This window comes from Neovison vison, chromosome 11 (genome assembly GCF_020171115.1).
Source record: "Neovison vison isolate M4711 chromosome 11, ASM_NN_V1, whole genome shotgun sequence".
NCBI classification, from domain to species: domain Eukaryota; kingdom Metazoa; phylum Chordata; class Mammalia; order Carnivora; family Mustelidae; genus Neogale; species Neogale vison.
The window spans coordinates 25,380,478-25,402,669 of NC_058101.1; the positions used below are offsets into that span (position 1 = coordinate 25,380,478).

General features: G+C 34.1%; 1 protein-coding gene across 1 annotated transcript in view; it reads left to right on the forward strand.

The window, feature by feature from the left end:
* The window catches only part of CHIC2 (cysteine rich hydrophobic domain 2), a 60,869-nt gene extending 43,297 nt beyond the window's left edge, over positions 1-17,572 (forward strand). The window contains exons 4-6 of the mRNA XM_044268150.1: positions 12,372-12,428; positions 12,595-12,654; positions 16,134-17,572. Coding sequence (XP_044124085.1) covers positions 12,372-12,428; positions 12,595-12,654; positions 16,134-16,184 — 168 coding nt within the window. The 3' untranslated portion in view covers positions 16,185-17,572. The remainder of the gene's footprint in view (positions 1-12,371; positions 12,429-12,594; positions 12,655-16,133) is intronic.
* The last annotated feature ends 4,620 nt before the right edge of the window (positions 17,573-22,192 follow it).

Sequence of the window (22,192 nt, forward strand, 5' to 3'; positions counted from 1 at the left end):
ACCCTGAAAAGTTTCTAGTGAACAAGGGATGATGAATAAAATGTGTTCTTATGACAGCCATTATTATTAATTGAAGATGCAGAAAAATCAATGCAAAAATTTTTTTAATATAATGCTATCCAATTTGCTTTGTTTCTGTAAATATAATAAATATTCATAAGGGCTTTCATGCAGTCAGAATATTCTTAGTCTTCAGTATCCTTTTTACTTGACTTTATATGGCCTTATTACAGAAGTTTTTCAGGAAGCTGATCTTTGTTGTGAAGGAAGATTTAATATTGTTCTACTGTACAGTGATAGACTTAGCAATATAAAATATGATTTATAGCAATTTCTGTCCTGTAAATCAGGAGAAGCAAATTGAATTCTACATTTGTATATATATATATATTTTTTAGATTATTTATTTATTTATTTGACAGAGAAAGATTACAGGTAGGCAGGGAGGCACGCAGAGTGAGAGAGAGAGAGAGGAGGAAGCAGGCTCCCTGCCGTGCAGAAAGCCCGAAGCAGGACTTGATCCCAGGACCCTGAGATCATGACCTGAGCCGAAGGCAGAGGCTTAATCCACTGAGCCACCCAGGTGCCCCTAGCAAACATTTTGTTTGCTAAATTCCTAATACATGTATAACTGAAAATGTTTTGCTAAAATATAAAATCTGTAGTGATATATAATGGAATTAATAGGCCCCAAGGAACAAATAAAAAGAAAAATAATTGTATATATCCCCTGCTTTTTGAAAGTTCACATTATGACCACTCCAATTTTACAAAAGATCTATATTATTACCTGTTTTTGTTAACTGAAGGAAGTCTGAAGAGGATTTTCGCTTTTAGGAAGAAAGGCAAAAAGCAAAAATAGCATTTAGTGTTTGTTTTGCAGCCAGCTGCTAAAGAGGCAGCATGCACCTTGAGCAGCAAGAATGGTCCCACCATACTCCTTCCCCAGGAACTACACATTCAGCATCTCAGCATCAAGCCACCATAGCTTTGAACTGTGTCTGTGAACATCTATGTTTGTTTGTTTTTTTTAAAGATTTTATTTATTTATTTGCCAGAGAGAGAGGGAGGAAGAGAGAGCGAGTGAGCACAGGCAGACAAAGAGGCAGGCAGAGGCAGAGGGAGAAGCAGGCTCCCTGCCGAGCAAGGAGCCCGATGTGGGACTCGATCCCAGGACTCTGGGATCATGACCTGAGCCGAAGGCAGCTGCTTAACCAACTGAGCCACCCAGGCGTCCCTGTGAACATCTATGTTTTATCTCTTATTTATTTTGTACACTTGTTAGCAAGATGTGTCCTGGAGTATCAGAAAAGCCTAAGAGGTTATTTTTTGGGTCTGGGAAAGCTAAAAAAAATTTCTGTATAAATTAATTGTAATTGCTTCTTCATGCTGTTTCAGTTTATGAAAGGTTTTGTTAAGAACACTCTTTGATAGGGGTCACTGGTGGCTTGTTTGGTTAAGTGCCTGACTCTTGATTTTGGCTCCGATCATGATCGTCAGGGTCATGAAATCAAGCCCTGCATTGGGCTCTGTGCCAAGTATGGGGGCTACTTAAGTTTCTCTCTCCCTCTGCCCCACTCCCTTCCTGCTCCTGCGTGCTCTCAATCTCTCTCTTTCTCAAAAAACAAACAAACAAACAAAAACAAAAACCACTCTTGGATAGCTGGGGAAACCCATATTGTACATTTGCTGTTAGCAAAGCATTTTATATGTATGATTCTCTTTGGATGCTTTTTGTCTCCTTCTATATTGAAGTATGATTGACACACAGAGCAGCTGTATGTATTCATGTATACAACTTGATAAATTGGAGCTAAGTATACACCTGTGATATTGTCACCATAAACAGTACCATGAACTGACCATCACCTCTAATAACTTCCACCTTCCCTCCCTCTTTTGTATGTATTTGTGTATATGATAAGAACATTTAACATAAGATATAGTCCATACATTCTTTCTAATCCAGCTTTGAGATACAGTTGACATGTATAAATTTAAAGTATACAGCATGATGATCTGATGTATACATACGTTGCAAAATCCATTTATCCTCTTTCAATCTTTACCACAGTCCTATATGGCAAATACTATAACATCTAGTAATTATTGAATGCTCACTGTATGCCAGGGATTGGCTTAATCAGTTTACTTGCACCGTGCCATTTAATTTTCCCCAAGTTCCAAGAGTAGATGCTCATATTATTCCTCCTTTGAGGATGAGAAAACTGAGGCTCAGAAGTTAAGTGATCTGTTGGAAGCCCCACAGTCCTAAAGCTAAGCCACAACTAGAATCCTGGGCTTATAGCTCCAAACCTCATATTTTTTCTTTTCTTTTTTTTTTTTTTAATTCTTCAATAAGAAAAAAAAAATCAAGCTTTTAAAAAGTACTTATTATAATTTGATTTTATACCTAGAAGCAGGGAGATTTTAGAGGTTCGAAAGGAACTTAGAAGATCATTATTTCACAAGTTAGGAAATTAAGACCCATAGAAGGTATAATTTACCTAATTTATCTGGCAAAAAGAATTTACCTAAGTTTATCTGGTTGATTTATAAATGGTAATAATGTTCAAGCATTTATATCAGCATTTATAATACTAGAGTTTTCCAGCAAATTTATTTTTCCAATTAATTTTTTTTCTAATATTTAAATAGATTTCTTATATCTTGAAGATAGAATCTCGGTTAAGGAAGGAGGCTCTAAAGCAGATAAAGTGAACACAGGAGAGAAGTACATTTTGATTGACTTTTTTTTTTAAGATTTTATTTATTTATTTGACAGAGAGAGATCACAAGTAGACAGAGAGGCAGGCGGTGGCAGGGGGCAGGGGATGGTATGGGGGGAGCAGGCCCTGCTGAGCAGAAAGCCCAATGTGGGGCTCGATCCCAGGACCCTGAGATCATGACCGAGCCAAAGGCAGAAACTTAACCCACTGAGTCACCCAGGTGCCCCTATTTTAATTAAATTTTATACAGCCTTCCAGTTGGACAATTAAGAGTTGATACAGTGCTTCTGGTTCTATATTACTTTTATAAGAACAAATAAAAATCAGTATACCTGTCTTTGAAAAATTACTTATGAAGTTCTCACTTACTAACAAATAGGTATACACGTTTACTGGTAAAGGTTTTTTTCCCCCCTGATATTACATCCTTCCTTAAAACTTACATATTTTAGAGAGATTGGGGATACGGTATAATGAGTTAATGCAATGTAGGCAGGACAGGGACTCTCAGAGTTGTGTTTTCTCTGTCCAGCCCTAGGTATTGGGTGTTTGGGTTGTTGCCCCTTCCTCAGTATCTCCCATATGTTAAAGTGCAGGATAAAGAAATAGGTGTCATCTCTTTGAAACGTTAGCTCAGTAGCTTTGGAAAAGGATGTAAAAGATTTCACATTATGAGGAATAGGCCTGAAACTTAGAAAATTGATTCCTGCATAAATGAAACAAACTATGGCCCTGGTGTGAATAGTGCTGATAATTAGTTTTTAACTGGAATAAAAGCATGTTACTAAATTCTCATCATAAAAGAAGATACTGGGCGCCTGGGTGGCTCAGTGGGTTAAGCCGCTGCCTTCGGCTCAGGTCATGATCTCAGGGTCCTGGGATAGAGTCCCACATCAGGCTCTCTGCTCAGCAGGGGGCCTGCTTCCCTTCCTCTCTGCCTGCCTGCCTCTCTGTCTTCTGTGATCTCTCTCTGTCAAATAAATAAATAAAATCTTTAAAAAAAATAAAAATAAAAGAAGATACTAAAAAAAGTATCAATTTTGGGACGCCTGGGTGGCGCAGTTGGTTAAACGACTGCCTCCGGCTCAGGGCGTGATCCTGGAGTCCCGGGATCGAGTCCCACATCAGGCTCCCAGCTCCATGGGGAGTCTGCTTCGCTCTCTGACCTTCTCCTCGCTCATTCTCTCTCTCACTGTCTCTCTCTCTCAAATAAATAAAAAATAAAATAAAATAAAATCTTTAAAAAAAAAAAAAAAAAAGTATCAATTTTAAGCCTTAAGTGTACAGAGGTGGCACTGGGTCTTTAGAGAAAGATGTTAAACAACTTAGAAAATGTATTTTTGCCAAAAGCTGGCTGACATTCAGTTCTTTTTGATATTCATTTATTCATTCATTCACTCACTCATTTTTTTAAGATTTTATTTATTTATTTGACAGTGAAAGAGGGAACACAAGCAGGGGGAGTGACAGGGAGAGGGAGAAGCGGGCTTAGCGCTGAGCAGGGAGCCTGATGGCAGGCTCAATCCCAGGACCCTGGGATCCTGACCCAAGCTGAAGGCAGACACCCAATGACTGAGCCACCCAGGCACCCCCTTTGAGTATTTAGAACATAGTATTGGTGTGGTTTGTAAAAAAAAGAAGTTTGCTTTGCCTGCCTTCTTCAGTGTCCAGTCTGCTTTAACCATCCAGTGAGTTCTTTCAGACATTGGACTTTTAAATTTTAGAATGTCCATTTGATGTTTTTAGTGAGTCCAGTTCTCTTTGAAATCTTTTTACACATATTCGTCCATCTTTTCCTTTTACTTCATCAAATATATTAACCATACTTAAAGTTCTGTCGGCTAACACCAATACCTGGATTATTCACGGGTCTGTTTAAACTGTGGTGTTTTTCTTTATGATTATTCTTCACATTTTCCTGCCTTTTATAATTTCTTACTTTATGCTAGATATCATACACAAAATGAGAAGCTCCAGATGAAGTCTTTCACAGTCAAGGGTCTCCTCCTTTCTCATCGGCAGGTAGGGTGAGGAGAGTGATCACTTTGGTCTAATCAGGGACTGAGCTAGGTTGGCACCGGTTGGGTTACAAGTTTAGTAGGAATCAGTTCACCTTTGGATTTTTCCCTTTTTCTTGGGTCTGGCCCTTCTTAGACTTTCGATGAGGTTTGGCAGGTCTTCTCTTTCTCTCTTCCTTTTTCTCCTAAAAGTTGTACCCTTAGGATATTTTGAGTTTGGCTTTTTAGCATTTAGTCTCCTGCAGGTTCACATGTCTTGAGGGAGAGACCAATCAAATGTTGGATTGCTGCAGAGCCTTCTCCGTCCAGCAGAATTTTTGTGTCCTAAGCCCTGGGAGACTGTGAATAATTTTTCTCTGTCTTTCTGGCTTGGTCCCTGACCCTTCCATTCTGCCAAGAACTCAGTAATGTTTCTAGGTAGAACTGGCTTTGCATTTTAGGGTACATCTGATTTCCAATCTATTGAGCCAGTATGCACAACCTGCAGAAGCTTTGTTGATTTCCCTTTCCCACTATTGAGTCCCACTGGTTGTTGCCAAATCGGATCCTTAGCCCACCCTAGGAATCAACAAACAGAGAAAATGGCCAGTAATCATCAGATGATTTAAGAACGGCTCTTTTTGTCCCTGGATTTTATTTCATGTGTTTCATGTTTTCAGAATTTTCTGATGTTTTAAAAATAATGGTGCTTTTTTTTTTCTTCTTCACTTTATTCATTTCTATTGGCAGTGGAGTGTAGAAGTCTCCAGCTACTTTTACTTGGTATAAGGAATGATGTTTTTTGCATGATTGAAAGCAAAGAACTAGACGATTGTTTTTATCTTGTTTCTACATTTTATTTGAAATTTTTAAAAATTCAGATGCAAGTAGAAATAGTTATCCAAAGTGGAAAGAACATTGACTTTAGGGATGCTTGGGTGGTGGTTCAGTTGGTTAAGCATCTGTCTGTTGCTTCGGTCATGATCCTGGAGTCCTGCATCAGGCTCCTTGCTTAGTGGGGAGCCTGCTTCTCCCTCTAACTGCCCCTCCCCCTGCTGGTGTGCACGCTCTCTCTTTCTCTCTCTCTCTGACAAACAAATAAAATCTAAAAACAAACAAACAAAAATCACTGGCCTTAAAGTTTGGAGATCTGAGCTTGAATCCTGTCATTCCCCTGAATGGTATGTGTGACCTTGGGCAAACCATTTAAATTCTGTAAGGCTGTGTACTTCATGTATAAAATAGAAATATACCTCAGGTTGTGTTTCATTGCAGGAGGCAAGGTATAAAAAAGAAAACACATTTTGGATGAATCTCACTGAGACAGAGGAATAGAGTAATTGAATGGTATTTTTCAGACCTTAGAATCACAGAATATTAGAGGTGGAAAGAATTTAGTTTTAGAGTAAGTTGGATGATCAAGGCCAATAGCCTCGTTAGTGGTTTAGATACTTTTTGCATGTCATAGATGTGTTATTTGACAGATTCTTTACAAATTCTTAGCTCTGGTGTATAATGAAAAGAGCATTATATTGAAGGCCATATAATCCTGGTTTCATATCCTGGCCTCTTTCTAGTGTAGCTTGAAGTTTCTTAGAAACCCCTTTAAGCTGTAGTTTTCATATGTAAAATGAAGGTAAATCAAGATGCCTTATGGATGCTTTGTGAATATTACATATGGTAACAAAGGGAAGATACCTAGTTGGATGTGAAGATCAGTAGGTACTATTCTTTATTCCTTTTTGTTTCTCTGGTTGTCCATTATAATCACTTAGCAAGTGACTTTTTTCCTCTCACCTGTTGGTCCTAACCAGTGTTTCATTCTTGTGTAATTACATAGTTTTTTAAAATGATAGTAATACTTGGGTTATATTAGCTTAGTGAAATTCACTTGTCTTTATGAACAGTTTTTCTAATCTGATGTCAGTTAAAATGCAGTTTTAGCTTTTAAAAACATTTATTTGAGTATAGTGGACCCATAATGAATGCAGTTTTCGTTTTTTGAGATGTTACCCGTATTTACTGAAATATTATCAGAGGTAGGGGATAACTCCCTTAATATCATGTGCAGCATTTTGTGTATTTATGTATATATACCTTTTTCATCATTCACCAAGTAGAGTAACCTAAAAAAGGTAAGAACCACTAGCCTACGTCATAAACTCTTGATGAAATTGAATTTAAGCATACCGTAGTTACAGTTTTGGTACACAGATATCTGTAGTTGCCTAGCTTATCTTCATCTCAAAATATTACTTTTTACAAATAGTACTAAAAGTGTTGTTCTGATGATATTTTGGTGGATGTTTTAGTTTATCTGGGTTATTTAAAAGTTAATGTTCACATACAATTTTTAAAAGGAGCCTTTAAATACAGGAAGGGAATTTGTTTAAACATCCTTTTGAGGAATCTGATCATATTCTAGTTTGTCTTTTTGCTGAATCCAGATTTTTCATGTGTCACAATACCGAGGTGTGCCATTTAATTTTCTGCACATCACTGCAGTGTAAGACTTACTTTAATCCAGAAGAAACAGGTGACTCAAGTAATTTTCTCTTGTTAAAATAATTCATTTAAAATGTCATATGGTTTCCTTCTAATGACTCATAACTAGAAACATTGTTGTATCACTTACTTTAGCAATTTCAATTTGTACAGATGTCAAAAGAAAGTATAATTCTTGAAAATACTTAAAATACTTTAGAAAATGAGATTATGCATATATTTGAAGCATTGTTCTAGTTAAAGCTTAATGTATTATAAATTTAGGAGTTTAAAATTAAAATGTTTTAAAGAAATTGAGCATTTGAATTGCTCTTTGACATTGTGATATTGTAAATAAATCTCATTCAAATAAAGTTTGAGTTTATTGAGTTAGGTATTTTAAGTTTAAATAGCTGAACTTCTATAGTTATTAGTGAGATATTCTATTTATACATCTTGTTAACATATTTTAGCATCTTTATGTTTTCAAGACTGATAAGAAGGCTGTTTCCTTGGGAAAAATTCAGAGAAATTTTTGTTACAGCTTCCACATTTAACATTTTTTCCTTTGGCTTTGAAGTACTTTAAAATTCATGAGATTTCCATTGATTTTCGTTTTTAAACTTCTAGAAAATCACTTTTTGAAAAACCACTTTTCAAACAATTGACTGTGGTAAGTGAATCATTGGTAATGAGTATACTATTAAGTAATAGTGGTAACAAAGTAGAGGAATAATACACTCAGGGTTTCTAAATACAGAGTCCTTGCCGCCCCAGAATACTTATATACCTAATGGCATGTAATTTGCTTATAAGGAATAGTAATTTATTCCTTAGAAAGTAATAATATTTAGAAAAAATGGCAAAAATGCTTCATAATAAGTCAAATTTGAATTTTCAAGAAACCCTAATTTTTAGTTGTGCTAACTTAACTTTTTCTAGTTCCTTTATAGGTATTTTACTATTGTAAATGTACTTTAGATGCCTCTTTGAAAGTTGATAATGCAGTATATCTAATGTAAATTTTTAATTAATCATTATTTAATTAGCCATTTTGTGAATTATCCAGGCCATTTTACATCTGTTATGGTTTTCCTGTTTTCACTTATTTCCACAATTCTATCAAAAATTTAAAAGGAATCAAAGGCAATAGAAATAGAAGCCAAAGTTTCTATCCTTCTATTACTATTAGTTACTCAACAGTCTGTGTTTTAAGTAAGTTTATTTAAAAATTGAAATGTTTTTGAATCGCTATTATTTTTTACTTTAACATTGCCAAATGGCTATATTATAGTTACTTCACATGTGAGAAAAATGTAATTAGCAAGGTATTGGGTGAAGAAGTATGTGGGGGGGAAAAAAGTGAGCTCTGTGATAAGGAAGATAGGTGGCAGTCCAGTTCTTGGGGCTGTCCTCTTCCAGACCAGGTTAATGGCACGACATGATTCTCTTAAAAACCTGTTGTGCTTGCATGGTGTGAGTTGGTGGTCTTGGTCCTTTTAATTAAGAATCCATGATAAAATTAGATTTCTTGTTGATCATCTTATGCTGCGGGTCTGAGGATTCATTGGTAAAGAACCACTAACCTGTCCTCTCACCCCAGGGTGTGAACACTGAAAAGGATTAAGGCCCACTGTAGGGAAGCTAGCGCTGAAGCCTGCACTGCCCTTTCCCCTGTTCTTTTCAGTTAAATAGAAGATTTTTAGTTCCCATGACTATCAGTCTGGTGCTTTTCACAAGGACCAAATTCTTTTAAGAAAATTAAGATGATTTATTTTTAGAAATCCACTGGCCTAGAATACTGAAAGATAATTTTTTTGGTATTTTGTGTTGACAGGCCCTGTACGTACTATTTTTTTTCTGATGCATATTAGTTTACTTTAATTTATATTGAATTTGATGATAGATACAAACTTTTAAAAATCAAGAACAGATTTTTGTATGGTTAGATTTGCTTGACTAGTAATAATTAATAGAGTTTGGAAGTGTTGAATCTTAAATTTCTTTAGAGATAGCTGTCTAACAACCCTGTGGACCTAAACTCTTCACTGTTATTTCTAGATGACTGCAATTATAAGATGCTTTCTTTTCATGTTGAAAGGCTTTTAAATAGCTTTTATAAATGCTGAGGTGTCATATTTTTTTTCAGTATTTGCTAAATTGGTATTGTATTTAAGCTTAAAAATATATTTTGGGTTTTTTTTTAGCTAAAATAATTGCAGAGTATTAAACATTCTTGGTAGTTAAAGCTTTTTTTTCTTCCATTTAATTTGAGCTTTTGTTGTTACTAACAAATAATTTGTGGCACAGTCTTTCTTTCTTTCTTTCTTTCTTTCTTTTTTTCTTTCTCTTTCCTTTTTTAAATGACTGCTAGAATCTATATACTTGTCACCTTAGTGTCCTAGAAATGTTCCACTTAGATCAAGGGTTCCTTTCTGGTTTTGTATGTTCTCACCTGCTCCTCACTGTAAATCATTGAGATGTCAAGTGCAATGATTAATTAAGCTGCACGTGCAAGTGCTTTTTTTTCACCTGTCAAGCAGGAAAGAAGTCTTATCGCAAGATTAGATGCTGCTAATTCACTGCTTTTTCTCCAGACTGTCAAGTATGTAGAAATATTTTATATTTAGATGCTTATTCAGAATATTGCATATCAGGGTTCGTTTTGTTTTGAGTTCTTAAATATTGTAAGATACAATTATCGTACCAAACCCTATCATTAAACTCCTAATTAGAGGCAAAGAGTAAATTCAGATTTCCTACATAAATATTTTGGAATTTTAGGTTTATACTTTGTAATTACCTTTTATCCAAAAACTGCTAGTTGACTTAAGTTATTTAAAGTAACTATTTTCAAGTTCTAAATTGATTTTGTATGTATCCTATACACCATGAGATCCATTCCTAATGAGATCCATTCTTATTATAATATAGCCTAGATTTAAATTTGTGATGAAATATGATGATGGTTAACTACACTTTTTTCTTTGAGTAATGAGTATTTACTGAATGTAATGTTAAGCTTTTACTTTTTTACATTGATACAAAACCTTGGACTTGGATGGCTTTTTCTCCCCACCCTAGTTATTTCATCCTCCACCCCCCTTTTTAAACATCAGTAAAAGTAAAACCTCAAATTGTATAGTAATCTTAATCTATTATTAAAAAGTCCTAGAAAGGAAGATTACAAGGTAGATTCAGGTTTTGAATCGGTTTTGCCATTGGTTTAGCAGCGGGTGGGCAGGCAGATGCCTGCTCAGAGTAGAACCTATTGCCATTTTTCACCATTGATAGAGTAGCCTTTCAGAGTCAATGAGCTCTGTCAATGTGAGCTTGTCAAGGCTACAACTTCATAGACCTGAGAGGCGGTTTGAGAGGTCAGCCCTTTTCAGGTTCGCTGTGATGCAAATGAACTTTAATGCTTAAACAACTATTGGAATTTTTATGTCTGCTCCTTGTTCTTTTTTCTTCACAAAGTCATTGACGAGACATTCAGTGCTTTTTAAATTGGAAGTTGCATTGTGCTAAAGACCTAGTACAGATTTACGGAGGGCTGAAAGCAGTTAGATCATGTTCTTTTCATGGTGCGATTAGAATCAAATCGATTTCCCTACAGCCTTCAGCATTCAGATGGCAATTTTAACAAAGCTTGGGGGCTAGACAAGGGACAAAACGACTGAACTGAATGTTAATTACACTCTGCAGCCTTATTTTCTTTTGATTTGGGGCTGACTGGCAACTAAATTAACAAAAAGTGTGACCATAACTGCTGCCCTATTTTCATTTAAAAGGAGAGCTGCCTCTAAAAGGCTATCTTTACAAAGAAACAAGTGAGGTCTGCTGATCATTGTTAACAAGGGCACTTTTTCTCCCTTAAAATTCTTGCCAAAAAAAAAAACCTGTTCAAAAAAAGTAATGTAATAAATTAGTCATTGGCGTGTTATTGCTCAGAGTTAGGTGATTTTCTGATTTTTATGACATAAGCTTGGAAAATGGTAATAGTGGGTAATTCATTGGTAGTTATGAATTATAATTGGCACCTCTGTGACCAGTATATCTTTTGTACCTACAACATGCTAAAAGGTTAATATGGTAACTTAGATGACAGTGGATACTTTAAAGAAATATTAACCATTTGTTATGTAACGTTAAACTGTTTAAAACCACCTTGATCCTAACAATTTTTTACGTCTCTCCTCCTTGCTTGACATGCAGATTTTCATATTTGTTAGTACTCAGTTGTACACGTTAATAGCACTAGATGCTTTTCTCCTTCCCTTGCAAGGAAGCTGCAGCTGCGCCAAGTTGCAGTTGATTCTTGCACAACACTGTCCCTTTTGCACCTGCAGCTGTGTCGGTCTCATCCTAACACCTGGCATCATGAATTACCCTCTCCTTTATTCATACTTCCAGGCAAGACACATTTCCTGCTGCACAGTAGATATTGCAGAAATCAAGTGAACTTACATTTCTCAGTTGATTGCTTTAACAGTAGTATTGACTTAGGCATTTGATTTTAGTATCATTTTTGTGGGCTATATATATTTTGCCTCTGAAAATCTTTATCTGTGGAATAATTAATAAACGGGCTTTTAAATATGGGTATTAGGTGTGATGCGAAGATTTGTTTTGATAGCTAATGGATTTTTTAAAAATTTGTGATTGTTTAATTATTTTCTTTTGGATTTTACCCTGAAGTCATTTGCATTTTGTTAACTAATATTTAAATAACTTGTTTTAAAATATGAGTGAAGGAACTTTTATCACTAAGTACTACAGAAATATTTTTGAAAGAAATGGGCATTAAAATCTATATCATTTGGTAGATGATGTTAACTTTTTATTTTTTCAATCTTATTTTTATTTATATTTTTGATATTAGCTTTTTAAAAGACTTCAATAGTTTCATATCAGAGGCTAGTAAATTTGAAACAGTTAAAAAAAGATACAATGTTGAAGAATAAAACCATATCTTTATTATAATAGTACCATTTCTGTTCAGGGTACTACTTAGTACAAAAATGTTGAAAGTGTTATAGACCACCATGTGCTCACTCAGTCACTGTCTTCTACCTCTCTCCCTTTCACACAAAAAACAGCTGCAAAACAAAGTTTTTCTAAAACCAGTCAAGAGTAAACTTTTTTCTCATTTGTCTTCCAGACACGAAGATCGATTGAGAAGTTATTAGAATGGGAAAACAATAGGTTATACCACAAGGTGAGTACCACAGGGAGCAGCTTCGTACTGTTGGGGTCTGAATTGCACAGTATGGAAACAGATGCTTTTGTTGAACTAAAAATATGAAAGGTGGACAAATGGGTTAGTCTGTGTGCTGCAATAAAATAGAGCTCATTTTTCTTCTTTTACTCTCCTACTTGTCTAGCTGTGCTTGCACTGGAGACTGAGCAAAAGGAAATGTGAAACGAATAACATGATGGAATATGTAAGTTAAAGGGCTGTTTTGTGAGTTTCTCTATTAAATGATCATTTATTTTGCTTCTGATCTTATTCTTTCCATGATTATTAATCAGCAAAGGTGTCAGGAGCTTAATCTCCTGAGCGCAGGGATTTTCTACGGTTCACAGATGCATGGTTTCATGTGCAAGACTGATTTATAAAGTTATGAATGACTTGAAAACAAGGCTTCACTGTGTTCTGAAAAATAATAAATTAATTGCCAAGATAAAATAGCCTGAACATGTGTTGATGGAGTGTGAAATTTTAGATGCTGTATAAAGAATAACCACAACTTTGGTTACGCAGCAAGTCAGATATGGCTTTTTTATATAATGCTAATCAAGTTTCCAAGTATGGAAGAAAACCTTTCAGCCAAGCCATTGGAGCTTAAGAAACCTTTAGCCTTTATAGATTTTAACTGCCCATACCTCAGTGGCCTTTAAAGAATCTTTTGAAATGTTATTAGAATATTGTTTTGTAAAAATTATCTTTAAAGCAGGAGATGAGATGTTGCTCATTCTGTATTCTTTAAAAGAGACCTAATTGGCCCATGTGTACAATGAATTTTAGAGTTTATTCAGTATGGGATATAATTTACTAAATCCTTGATTTACTTGAACAATTTTTCTCCTTTTGAAAATTTCAGAATACTGTAGAAAATCATGAATTTTTGTTTATTCTTCCCTGAATTTGGGTGTTTTATTTTAAATATGGAAAGGTTGCTTTATTGAAAAGCTCTGTGGAAGACTTATTTGTTGAAAAGGAAATTCATAGTCTTTGTGAAGTAACCAGGCACATTCTGGCAGATTTTGTCTATTCTCTGAAACAATATAGTCATCATAGATAGTATATGTATGTGTGTGCATGTGTGTGAGAGCGTGTGTGACCAAGACATTGATTAAAACAGTGCTTAAATAGTTGAAAATTATCATAAAGTCATTTTTCTCTGTAGCATTTTCCCTTTCTTTCATTATCATACAGTCAAATCCCATTTCTAGCCTTGAACATAAAAGACATCTTAAAAATGTCTTTTTTCATAGAACAGCTCTATTCAGTGAATCAAAGAATGTAGATTTTATCATTATCTATTATATCAAACATGTTAATTTATGATGATGAGAAAGATACTTGATACTTTTTTTTAATTAAAAAGCATATTCAAAGAACTTGTTTTGAGATTGACCTTTGAGATTGACCTATGAAAATGCTAGTCTTGGCTTTCATCATAGATGGTAAGAGTTTATATATTTTGGGGGGAGGGATGATTTAAAGGATTTTGGGAAAAGATACTTGCTATATTTATGAACCAAAATACTAATACATTTCTAAATTTACTTTGGGAAGGAAAACATGAAAGTCATTTCCAGTGCTGTTATTTTCAGATAGAATTTTAAGAATGTTATTCATTCATAAAATGCACTCAAATATTCATGTTTATTTTTATGATGTTCTTTTATTAACTAAAAATAATTTAACCATTCAAAACATTCTGAACTTTGTACTTTGTAAAATAGTTAAATTTATTATGAATTTTTAGATAAACACTTTTCCTAAAGCCATATTATTTCACATACCATTATGGGAGGTATCCAGAAGAGTTGTCAAAAGGAAAAATATAGGGGTGCCTAGCTGGCTCAGTCCATGGAGCATGTGACTATTGATCCTGGGGTTGTGGGTTCAAGCCCCACTTTGGAGATAAAGATTACTTTAAAATACAAATTTTTTTTAAGAAAAAAAAATATAAAAATTGCTACAAAAATGTATTTTTTCTAAATTTTCACAGAGCATGTATATTTGTGATAGTTGCATGGGAGAATAACATAATTTCAAAAACTCCTTAAGAAATAATTTTCAGAAGTTAAGATAGGAAGAGTGCTCCATTTTTCTAATGAATTGGGGCCTTTTTTACCACACCTCTCTTTGACCTCATCTTGTCTTTGACTTATAGAAATTTCATTTGTTAGTTAAAGGAAAATTATTCTCCTGATTATACTTTGAATATTGGGGACAATTTAGAAAAAATACCAATTTGATACCAACTTTTCTTTTATTCAGATATAGTAAGATAGTGTGATTTCGAAGAAATAAGACAAGTGGCCAGTTTCCTTCTGAAGGAATAGAAGTTGTAGGATATATTCTTTAAAAACTAATGATAATTCAAATATAGTCAAGGTAGCCTTTATTTTGCATTAGGTAGTAAACACTGTAAAATGTAATGCATATACCTAAGACCTGAAATTTATAAAGACTGTCTAATGAGGACAAATTTGAAATATGGAAGTGTTTATTGAATGTTGACTCATGAGTAGTTTAAACATCAAATCAGTTAGTTTAATAATCAGATTTTAGAGCTGCAATGAATTTTGTCATCTACTCGAATCCCTTTATTTATTATATGAGGTAACTGAGAAACAGGGGAATCCAGCTCAAATAAAAAACTGTAGGAAGTTAGGGAACATTTTGTCAGCAAATACCAGGTCAGAAGAGTGGCAGAGGGTGCCGCCGAAGACTTAGTACAGGGTTATAACTCAAGTAGGAGAGAAATATTTTTGAGTTGTGTGCAGAAAAGCTTGCTTTATTGAGGCAGATCAAAAGTCAGGAGAATTGAAGAGTGAAAATGAAAGTTTCTGGCCCAGTTGCCTAAATGTGGAAGAGTGTCCAAGCCTGGAGGTTACATCAGGGCAAGTTTCTGAAAGAAAAATGAGGAGCTCACCAAACTTGGAAGCTTTTCAAATATTTTGTTTAGCATCAGTTTCATACAGAGCCTGGAACAAGGGAAAGAATTGATTGTTATTTAAGACGACTCAAATTTGGAATAAAAATTAGCTCTGGTCAACTTGTGTTTTTCTGTATTAATGAATTTTGGTTTTCCTTTAGTTTCATAGTAAAAGGTCCTTTGGAACAAATTTAATCTTTATTATTGCTGACTTAAGATGAGAAGAGCTTTTTTAAAAAATTAAAGAGATAAAGAACCCATTATCAAGAGATTATGTATCATGCTAGGGTAAAGTGAGAGCAGATCTAGAACCTAAAGACCCATGGAATTGGGTGATACCAAAAGGAGGAAGGCAGAAGAAGTAAACATTGGGTTGATTGTAACCAGAAGTGTAGTAGAAAGGGCAAAGCTTTGGAGTTAAGGTAGTTCTTTGTTTCAGTACTGACTCCACAGTGCTGTGGTGTTATAATTACTTGGATAATGAGTGTCTTGATCTGTGAAATGAGGGTTATAATACTTGCCTCATGGAGAAGTTGTTAGGGTTAAATAGATCCACAGTGTATGAGACACTTGGTATGTAGTCATTTCTCAAGAAATGCTAGCTCTGACTCCCTTCCTCATTCATCCCTGCATGCATTCTCCTTCAGGGGCACTGTCAAATTGCCGTAAGTGATGGAATAGAACTGAATTTTTTTTAAGATAAAAATTTATTTATATCTTTTTAAAACTTTTTTTTTCTCCTTCTGCAGGTCATCCTCATAGAATTTTTACCAAAGACACCGATTTTTCGACCAGATTAGCATTTACTTTATTTATAGAGACTTTCCAAGTATGTTGTCTTTCCAATGGTGCCTTGCTTGGTGCTCTCCTGGTGGTGACATAACATTGGTTCTACAGAATCGTGTGGTGTTTTTTTGTTTTTTTTTGTTTCGTTTCGTTTTGTTTTGTTTTTAAAATAACCGCATGTTCTAAGTGTGCATTTTTGTCAAACTTTGCAAGTTATTTCATACAAATGTTTAATACTTAAGTTATTGTGCTCTTTTCTGTTATGTATTCTGATTTTCAAGGATTACTTTTTGTATTATCGAAAAAATACATTTGAAATTAGCATAAAAAGTGGCCAGCCTTTTTTATTTTATCACCAAGGTACACACAGTCTTTTATTTATTAATGCCATAATATAGAAGAACACTTTTGTAAGGCTCTACTTATCTATTCTAGCAAGCACAAAAAATTGTATTATTTTTCTTCCTTTTAAAATTTAAAATAGTTATTATTTTAAAATAGTAAGTTTTCTTTACTAGCTTTTTGGAACCTAATATATCCTTTCCCATTCAATTCCTAACGCTCTGTTTACAGCAGAAATATCTGTAACATTATGAAGACCTATCAAATTTTTGAAAGTATTTCTGTCTTCAGAGGTAGTAAGGCAGGATTAAATTATTTTTATTAGAATAGATAAATAACGAATGGTATGCATGCTCCTAATGGTTTCTAGAGCTCAGGATCACAAAATATAGTAGCATTACAGTCTGTGTATATTTTTGATCAAGATAATAATGGCCTTACTTGTGTTATTTTTTATTGTTTATCAAATCTTATATAGAAAAGTATGGAAATACTCCTTTTAAAGATTTCTAAGGAAAATATTTCTCCCAATCTAACATAATTGCAGAATGGATATATGTTTCTGAAAGGTTTTTGAAAGAAAGCAGAAGTTCTTGAATTAAAAGTGAGCTGGTGTTTAATACCCCATTGATACTTAGAACAGATTATTACTAAGAAATGGAGGAGAGATCTAGTACTGTTTTTATCCACTAGTTTGCTTTCAGTCCAGTTATGTATACTTTTTTGATTAAGAATGTGACATATAAGTATGAATCAGATTAGCTAGTTTCTTTTAAACATACACAAACATACATATTTTTTCCTTCCTTTTGTTGTACATATCTCCATGCATTTTAAACTTTCTAAATTTCTGAATGGCCTATGTGTAAATTTTTGTTTTTATAAACGTGAAATTATACAAGTTTTAATGTGTGTCAAGAACTTGTTCCATACAACTGTGGTATCTAGCAATAATGTGAATAACTTTTGAAATTATATAAACTATGCTTACTAATTTGTATTGAGAATTGGTACCACTATACAATATCTTTTCTCCTTGTATTAAATCTTTTAAATACCAGTTTCATTAATTTATATACCTGTATTTTTTAAAAGTATTACTCTGTACTTCTCCAAAGTACTGTAATTCTATCTCAATTCGAATAGTTGGATTCTAGTATCTTAAATCCTACATTCTATTTTGGACATGAGGAACTATCTTAAAAACTAGAGTTTTGGTGTTTTTTTTTTTTTCCGCCTGAGAATTATTTCCATTGCCCCCCAAAACACTTAACAATTTGAATTTATAGACCGCTTTTCCTCGGAAGAGCTGGACGTGCAGGTAATTCAAACCTTTTCTCACTTTATTGAACTGGTGTCCGGGGTGTGTCCTACCATCTTAAAGTAGTGGAACTTAAAGGTAATGCTATTACAAAAACTAGTATTCCTATATGGTTTCAGTGTGAAAAATTACTGTTTGGATAAGGCTAAATCTGCCTCAGGATTCAGAGAGACCAGGAAAATAGAACTGTGTAGACTCTGCAACACAGCGTTCTATATCTACAATTCTATAAATTTGTAGAGTACCATATTGATCAGCTTTTATAGGAATAACTGTACCTATTTAGACAATTTATTTTCTCCTGTTACTAGTCTTCTGAAAATTTTAATTTAAAAATTATTCCCATAAGACTAATTTAACGTAAGATAATTTTCACAATTGATAGTATTTAGGTATAGGAATCTTTTTAAAGCTTTTCTGATTTTGAGAGGTATGTCAGTTACTTTAAGTTTCCTTAGAAATGTGCACTCTTACATTTCTGATGTGTATATAGAAAAGAACCAGGAATGCCTAATATGTAACATTACGATTAGCCAGTTACGCCTTGAGCAGTTAGAGTTCCATGTTTGGGCTTTTATTAGTGGCCCCCAGTAAGCCCTCTGGCATATCCTTTCTTGATTCATGAATCTAAGTGCCCATGTTACTGGAAATTAGAAATGTCAGAGATGCCTATGTTGTGTGAACATTAGGAAACATTTCCAAAGGAAATATTTAAAATGATAATTGTTCTTCAGTTCCTGTTTTTTGATTTAAAATTTGTGAGACATGAACCATAGGTACTTTTAAAACTGGCCAAGAAAAGATACTATTAGCAGAAAATCTAGTGTATAGATTTTACATAGGCTAAGTGAATAACTTACGGTCTTCGTTAATATATTATGGGCTTTTTATAGGTAGTTCATCATTCTTGTGTAGAAACATTTACTTTTCAAAGCTTACTATATTTTAACACACTGTTGTTATATATCTGAGTTAAAATACATGCATACTCTACCTAAAGACTATAAGTAAAATTCAAATGACACGTTTAGCTTCTAAGGCCCTGCTCACAGGGGGGTCACATTACCCTACATAAAATGGTCCTCAGATGCTTTATTAAGACTCTTTAATGACTAGGTTCCATTCGTTTGAAATATAAACATGTAATTTTGGCCTAAAATCAAGAAGTGTTCAAACCTTTAATAGTAAGCAATAATTTCCTTTTCGTACTAGAAAAACTACTTTTATAATTGAATAATTTTAAATCGGGAAGAACTACAATTTTCTTCATGGCTGTGTTTTCAGGGTTCTTCATAGACAGCCTCTGATTGCATCTTTGTATTAGTAGACACAGGCAAACTGTATAAAACTTGGACAACATTCCGTACCAATCTTGGGTTATGAAAGAATGATAGTCATAGTAACACGTACCGCTGGGTCCACAGTCGCATGAGTCCAGACCACAGTAGTCTTACATAACGTTATGTACGTAGACTGTTTTAACTCTTACGGTATTTTGCTTCACAGTTACAATGTTTAGCTGCATGCCTGATTTTCACTGTAAATACTTGCTTTGGCTCAAGTATCGGTTAGTAGTACTAAATCAGAAGTTCAGTCTGTTCAAAACTGTCTTTGACTGAATTCCAGCATCTAGTCCTGGACTCTCTTTCCTTCCCTTATCCTGCTGAAGCAGTGTGGGTGCTTTTGCTGCCCTCCTGACGTACGTAGAGAGTCTTCATCTATATGCGGACATAGTTCACCACTGCCTTTTGTTTTCCTTCCCTAGAGCTCACAGTACAAATGGTCCATTCTTTTGTATTCTTAGCTAGGTGTTTAGAAGGCCAATGAAAGTGTGTTAGTCATATTAAATGATTAATGGGTGACACTCTCAATTCTGCTAAGGTGGTACTTGGATTTCAAAAATTTCTTAACTTAAATTTGCCATGGGAGCCATGGAACAATCGGTATTTTCCTTTTCAACAGACCTTATCCGCGCAGACTTTGCAGGGAAAGAATAATAGGATGCTTGCATGTGGGGCTTCTCAAACCACCATTTCTGAAGAAAACGGATCTGTATCTCGTATGATGGCAGAAAGAATAGGTTCAAGACCAATCCTAAACCAAACTATTAATTATCCTATAATAGTTGTATCGTTGTGTTAAGTATACTTTCAGATATAATAGTCAGCTTTATGTTATTTTTAGGAAATTGCCTTTTATGTAAGTTGAGGTGTGAAGGTGATTTGTCTTTAAAACTTGAGTTATTATCTTGTTCTGTTCATTAGGTAGTAATGTAAGAGAAGCCTAAGTATTGTTTAAATTATTAGTCATAATTCTGTGTACTAGGGAGCAATATTCTCCTTCCTCCCACAGTGGCAAGTTAAAGCAACAGAGGTTGTTTGTAGCCTTAATAGACAATACTGAAAATAGAAATCCAGAATGCTAATCCTGATTTTGAAGTTATGTCTGCTGTTCTGCAAAATAATCAAATTACATGGCTTCTTTGCATTTATCTTTTTCCACAAAAGGAAGATACTGTGACTACCTCATATTTTTTAATCATTTTCTTGCTGTTATTTACTAAGACCTGTATAAAAGTAGAAATGAATGAGTAGCTTTTTTGACTTATTTACAGAATCAGCAGAAACCTGAGTTATTATTAAATTTTGCATTTAAAATTAAAGAGAGTACTCCCTATATATATTTATAGTACTGACTTGCATGTTTAAAAATCACAGACATTAAATATAATACTTGAGAAGAGTTTCTTTCTAGTAAGACTCTTTAAGATATAGTTACCTTTCAGATACTTAAGCAAAATCATGCCCCCACCCTTTAAGTAACATCTCTACTTCATAAACATAGTGCTCTGAATTTAAGAGTTGACTGCTTTTTTCTCTTAATGAAAGATAGATAGTATATCGCTTTCTCAGCTTTATCTCAGAAATATTTCAGTGTTCTAACCATACCAGGCATCCTTGATTTTGTCAGATAGGTAAAAATTGTATGTATTTATTTTTAAAGAAAATCATCCAGCCTTTAAGAGAATCCAAGTAATAGATCAGTCTTTTGGCTACTCTGTTAGACCTTATATAACCATACGTAATACATTCTCAAACTGCAGATTTCCTGTTATCTCTCCTGCTGGTTCGTTATTTAGTATAACTGGTTCTAGTTCTTTCTTGACATAAATACTGTATGAATTTAAAATGTTCTAGAGGAACGAATGAGCATTCTATTCCCTGAAGAAACCTTTTGCACTAATAAAAGACCACCTCCTTCTTTCTCTTCTAGCAGCAGCTTATTTAATTAGGTAATTACAGTAATCTCATGGCATTGCTATGAAGTCTTCATAAACAGGAGTTTGAAGTTATCAAAGCTCTTTTAAAGTCTCTATTTCTTTTTACATCTGTTGGAGCTAATGAATGACATTTTGTCCTCTCAGAAGAGTTAAGCATTGTGAAGCTGGGGTAGAAGCAAGGTAGACATTGGAAAGCGGTATGCAGAAATCTTCTGGCTGAGAGAAATAACTACATTGTTATCTTACACTTTGGTTTACAAGAGGCAAAATTATGCAATGGTGGGGAATTGCACAGAGCTTTATGCTTCCTTTTATATATTCTTTATGTAATATAATGGAACTTTTTTTTTTTTTAAAGAAAAAGTATTGTTCTAGATAGAGCTTTTCTCTGCTATCATGTCCTTTGAGAAGGTAACGGGAGGCTACCTTGAATAAAGTATTCTTTTATTTATCTTTTATAATATAAGTGTGACAGTTTTTTTAAAAAACACTAAGAAGTAAAGGATTTTAGGAATTTATTCCTAAAGTCCTTAGTAACCATGGAATAGTTCTTGAATAAAGTAATCAGAAACTTATGGTGGGTGAGCAGTTATGCAGACCCAAGTCAGGGTCGCTATTATGTTTTCAGGTAATTCTAGTTACATAAAGGTAAGTCTAGTAACATTTTTAAAAATGAAAATTAAAAAAAGTAAAATATACAGTTGAATTTTAAAGATATGTATCATGTTTTTCTTTAATTATTAAGAAATTAACACCATTGTCAGACATCTGTGTTAAGATTTTGGGGGGTAGTAGCTAAGAATTTCTTGGCCTTCATAATTGTGAAGAAATGTGTAGATGGGTTATGTTTAAAGTGGTTTGGTTTTTGGTCTCAGGTATGTTGCAGTATGTTTAGTCTTATAAAATCAAGTCTTAATTGACAAGGTTTTTCTAGTAAACAAATGGTTTCTAATTTGAACTAGGAGAATTTTTTTTACTTTGCTTGATGACTTTGGCTAGTTGAGTTTTTGTTGTTAAGTGAGTTGGTTGTAGTGCGTGACTTCAGTACATGGTTCTGTGTTTGAAACTAAAATGAGGGC